Raw genomic sequence first — 3,716 nt, 5'->3', positions numbered from 1 at the left:
CGCTTTCCTGGGGAATAGGCAGAGCTTTGGGGATTAACAGAATTAGTCAGGGCCATTCAGCTGTGCATTCACATGGCTCAGTACTAGCCTCCCTCCCAGTCTTGACACTGGTGAGCCTCTGCGGACAGGGTCTGTACAGTCAGTGGCCTTGAGGCCTTCCCTTCGGGGATGCCCTTCTTCTACAGCAGTTCCACTGGGGTTACCGGTTGACCTTGTGACCCTTACTCTCCAGCTGAAGGGATTTTGCAAAGTCTACCTTAGTCCTGGAAGGAAGGGGGGCATGTGGGGTTTAATCTAAGTTTAGTGATCATTGTGGATGGGTTGGAGAAGGCCCTGGGCTCCACTGAGGAATCTGGGCTCAAGGTACAGAACCCGAGGCAATTCTCTGCATTGTCTTGCTGGTGGCACACACAGGGGCCGAGGTCCACTGTCTGTAGGATGGACACAGTAATGATGGTGCTGTACAGGGTGTAGTGACCAATGTGTGAAATCACTTCATAACTGTGTGGTGGGAGCTCCCAGAGAAAGGTGCTCCAAAGCCCAGATGCCCATCCCCTGTTGTAACTCTAGTGTTCTGACTCTGTTTGGTACTAGCTAATTGGTGGGTGCTTTCTGGAAAGAGTCTGCTTATCTTAGTGAACTTCAAAAGGATTTCTCCACACTTGCTAGGTCCTCACTTCTTGGACACAGCCTGGATATAGGGTAGGTCTGAGCTTGTTCATTATTAACTTGGGGCTGGAGAGGACAAACAGAATGGGGAAAGATTTCTTTCTGCCTTCTCCAACTTTCTCTGCCTCCTCTGTCTTGCTTTGCTTCCCATCTTTGTTTTCTCCTGTCTTTGTGCTGTGCAGAGAATCGCAGTTGAGTCTTGCACCATTATTGACTCACAGTGAGCCACAGCCAGGTGCCTAGACCTTGAGTGTGTTGGACCTTGTATCACTGCCTCTACCCACCCCAACTGTGAAGGTTCAGGGTCAGGGCCAGATCTGTGCTGTGGCACCTGTGTCCCAGACTACTGAGGTGTGGTCTTCTGAAGCTCTCGGATGACCTTGGGCTGTAGTGCTGTGAGCAGGTATGGTCAGGAGTATAGACTCTGGTGTCTGTTGTACCCAACATATCCTTGGGTCACTTCACTACTTGTGACAGTGATTGAAAAGTGCACCCAAATGTGATGTATAAGTTAGCTCTGATCATCACTCTAATTTATGCTTTCCCCACAGCTCAGAGGATGTGGTAGTCCGAGTGCCAGGCGGCCAGCTCACAGTGGGCTACATGGAGGAGCACGGCTTCACTGAGCCCATCCTAGTCCCCAAAAAAGATGGGCTGGGCCTCGCTGTGCCGGCCCCCACCTTCTATGTCAGCGATGTGGAGAACTATGTGGGTAAGTGCCCTTCCTGGCCCTGTAAATGGACATTCAAACCCTATACCCACACTCCCTGAGGTGCACTGGGATCCTTGCTATGGAGGTTCAGGACAGGGCACTTGGGGTTTGTGCAAGGCACTCAGCTTCTCCGACTCTGCATCCCATGAACCATGTGTGGCACTGGTGAACCCCTCCTCTCCTTTAGTTGCACTGACTTTAATGTGGAGGGCTGAACTGGAGACTCCCTAGATTTCTCCACCTGTAGAACCCACTATAATTGGGCCTGTACTGAATTATGCCAGGAACGTTTAGAAATGTCGGGCATCTCCCTTTGTGTTAGGACAGGCACCACTGTACTGGCTCCGTATCTCTCCTGAGGCCGATGAGTAGAACTTGTCTTCCTCCATGTCAAGGCACCTTTTCTGGAGCACAGTCTCTCTGGGTCAACCAGGATTCTAGGAGCAAGCCTGGGACAGTGCCTGCCTATGCCTCCATTTGGCCCAGGGCATTTCAGGAGGGAAGAGGGCCATGGGATAGGTAGACCAATGGCCATCTGGTTACCTTGAGACCCTCATTGTTGATAGGATGCTCACAGGAGAAGGCTGCAAGGCTGTGTGAGAGAGGAAAATGTCGAAAAGATGACTCTCAGACCCGTGCTGTTGTTCAGACTGGAGCAAACTGGGCCTCTAGGCAGGCCGGCCTCTACAGGCATTGGAGGCTTTATTACCTAGTGCTGTTGAGCAGAGATTCTCCTAGTTCAGGGCACTAGATGTCCGAATTCAGGGGGCAGCTATAAAGGGGTGTGTGTGTGTGTGTGTGTGTGTGTGTGTGTGTGTTTCCTTGTCCATTTCAATGTAGCCTAAATAAATCCTAATTTACCATGGTGCTTCCCTGCAGTGACGATGTCATAAATTGATTCTGATGTAAGTAGAATACCTTTTTTCTCTTTCAGCTTTCATTATTGACTTATGTCAGAAATTTTACTTATGTCAGTAGAATACCTTTCTTTCAGCCTTCATTATTGACTTATGTCAATAATTTTACGTATGTCGGTAGAATACCTTTCAGTTTTCATTATTGACTTGTATTATTAATTTTTTTTCTAAATTCAGTCTTTGAACATCAAGGAGTGAACATTTGAGAATTATAGCATCAGAAAATTATATACTGAAACATTGTATATAGTATATATCATTAACAGTAAGATATACATTATAACTTGCATACTGTATATCATAAGTCAAGGACTCCTTGCATCGATTTGTTTCTGTCTTCCACTCCCACTTCTCCCTGTTCCTGTCTCTGTGTCCATTCTGCTCTTTTTAATAACTCAGAACTGTTTAGGTTTAGGATCCATCCTACACTGGCATAATTTCATTAACATAATACAACACGAATTACAAACAGTATCATATTCAGAGATATGGCTCATATATATGAGGAGCAGGTCTGACCTGTCCTTACCCTGGGCCATAAAATGGAATTCGCTTTCTCCATACAGGAAGTGGTAACTCCAGGCTTCTAATATTTTGATTAATGAATTTAATTATTTTTATTTCTTTATAACCGACTTAATTTTTTTAGAGCAACTTTAAGGTTACTGAAAAATTGTGCAAAATATAAAGAACTCCCATATGCCCATCCTCCCATGGTTTCTAACATTATTAATGTGAAAGCCCCCATGTTATAGTGATTTTAATTAAGGAGCCATTATTAGTGGACTAGTATTAAATAAAGTCCATAGTTTGCATAGGTGTTCACTCTTTCTTTTTTTAGTGTCAATTTTGTTTTACTTTGCTTTGGTTTTCCTTTTTAGATTGTGTGTGTGTGTGTGTGTGTGTGTGTGTGTGTGAGAGAGAGAGAGAGAGAGAGAGAGAGAGAAAGAGAGACAGAGGGTAGAGAGAGAATTCAGAGGGGATTTACATATCAAATCATCATTTTTGACTTGAACAGATAAAACTCTAAGTAACTGGACAAATTATTGGACGATTTGTGTAAATTAGTATTTACACAAACAATATGGTTGGTGACAGGCCAAAACTTTGTTCAATAACACTTATTCACAAAGGCAGAACCGCTCCTACCAGACTAATACATGTCATAAGAAAGCAAGGAGGGCATAAAAATATATGGTAATCCCCAGTTCAGTGAATGCTGACCCAGGGTTATCAGAAAATAGGCATTACTATTCTAATGCCCTCCTCATTGTTATTATTTTTAATCGTTTTATTGAGAGCTCTTACAATGCTTATTACAATCCATACATTAATTGTATCAGGCATATTTGTACATATGTTGCTATCATTCTTTTCTAGAAAGTTACTTTCTATTGAGCCCTTGGTATCAGCTCCTC

The 3,716-nt window shown here is 44.2% G+C and overlaps 1 protein-coding gene across 2 annotated transcripts in view; it reads left to right on the top strand.

The window, feature by feature from the left end:
* The window catches only part of PHF2 (PHD finger protein 2), a 45,655-nt gene that overhangs the window by 5,614 nt on the left and 36,325 nt on the right, over positions 1-3,716 (top strand). For both annotated transcript variants that reach the window (XM_045296324.1, XM_045296314.1), the window contains exon 3: positions 1,221-1,381. In XM_045296324.1, coding sequence (XP_045152259.1) covers positions 1,221-1,381 — 161 coding nt within the window. The remainder of the gene's footprint in view (positions 1-1,220; positions 1,382-3,716) is intronic.

The sequence above is a fragment of the Echinops telfairi genome, unplaced genomic scaffold (assembly GCF_000313985.2).
Source record: "Echinops telfairi isolate 266 unplaced genomic scaffold, ASM31398v2 ScPeMD7_1;HRSCAF=3_0, whole genome shotgun sequence".
Taxonomy (NCBI): Eukaryota; Metazoa; Chordata; class Mammalia; order Afrosoricida; family Tenrecidae; genus Echinops; species Echinops telfairi.
This window is presented reverse-complemented; position numbering and strand designations above follow the sequence as displayed.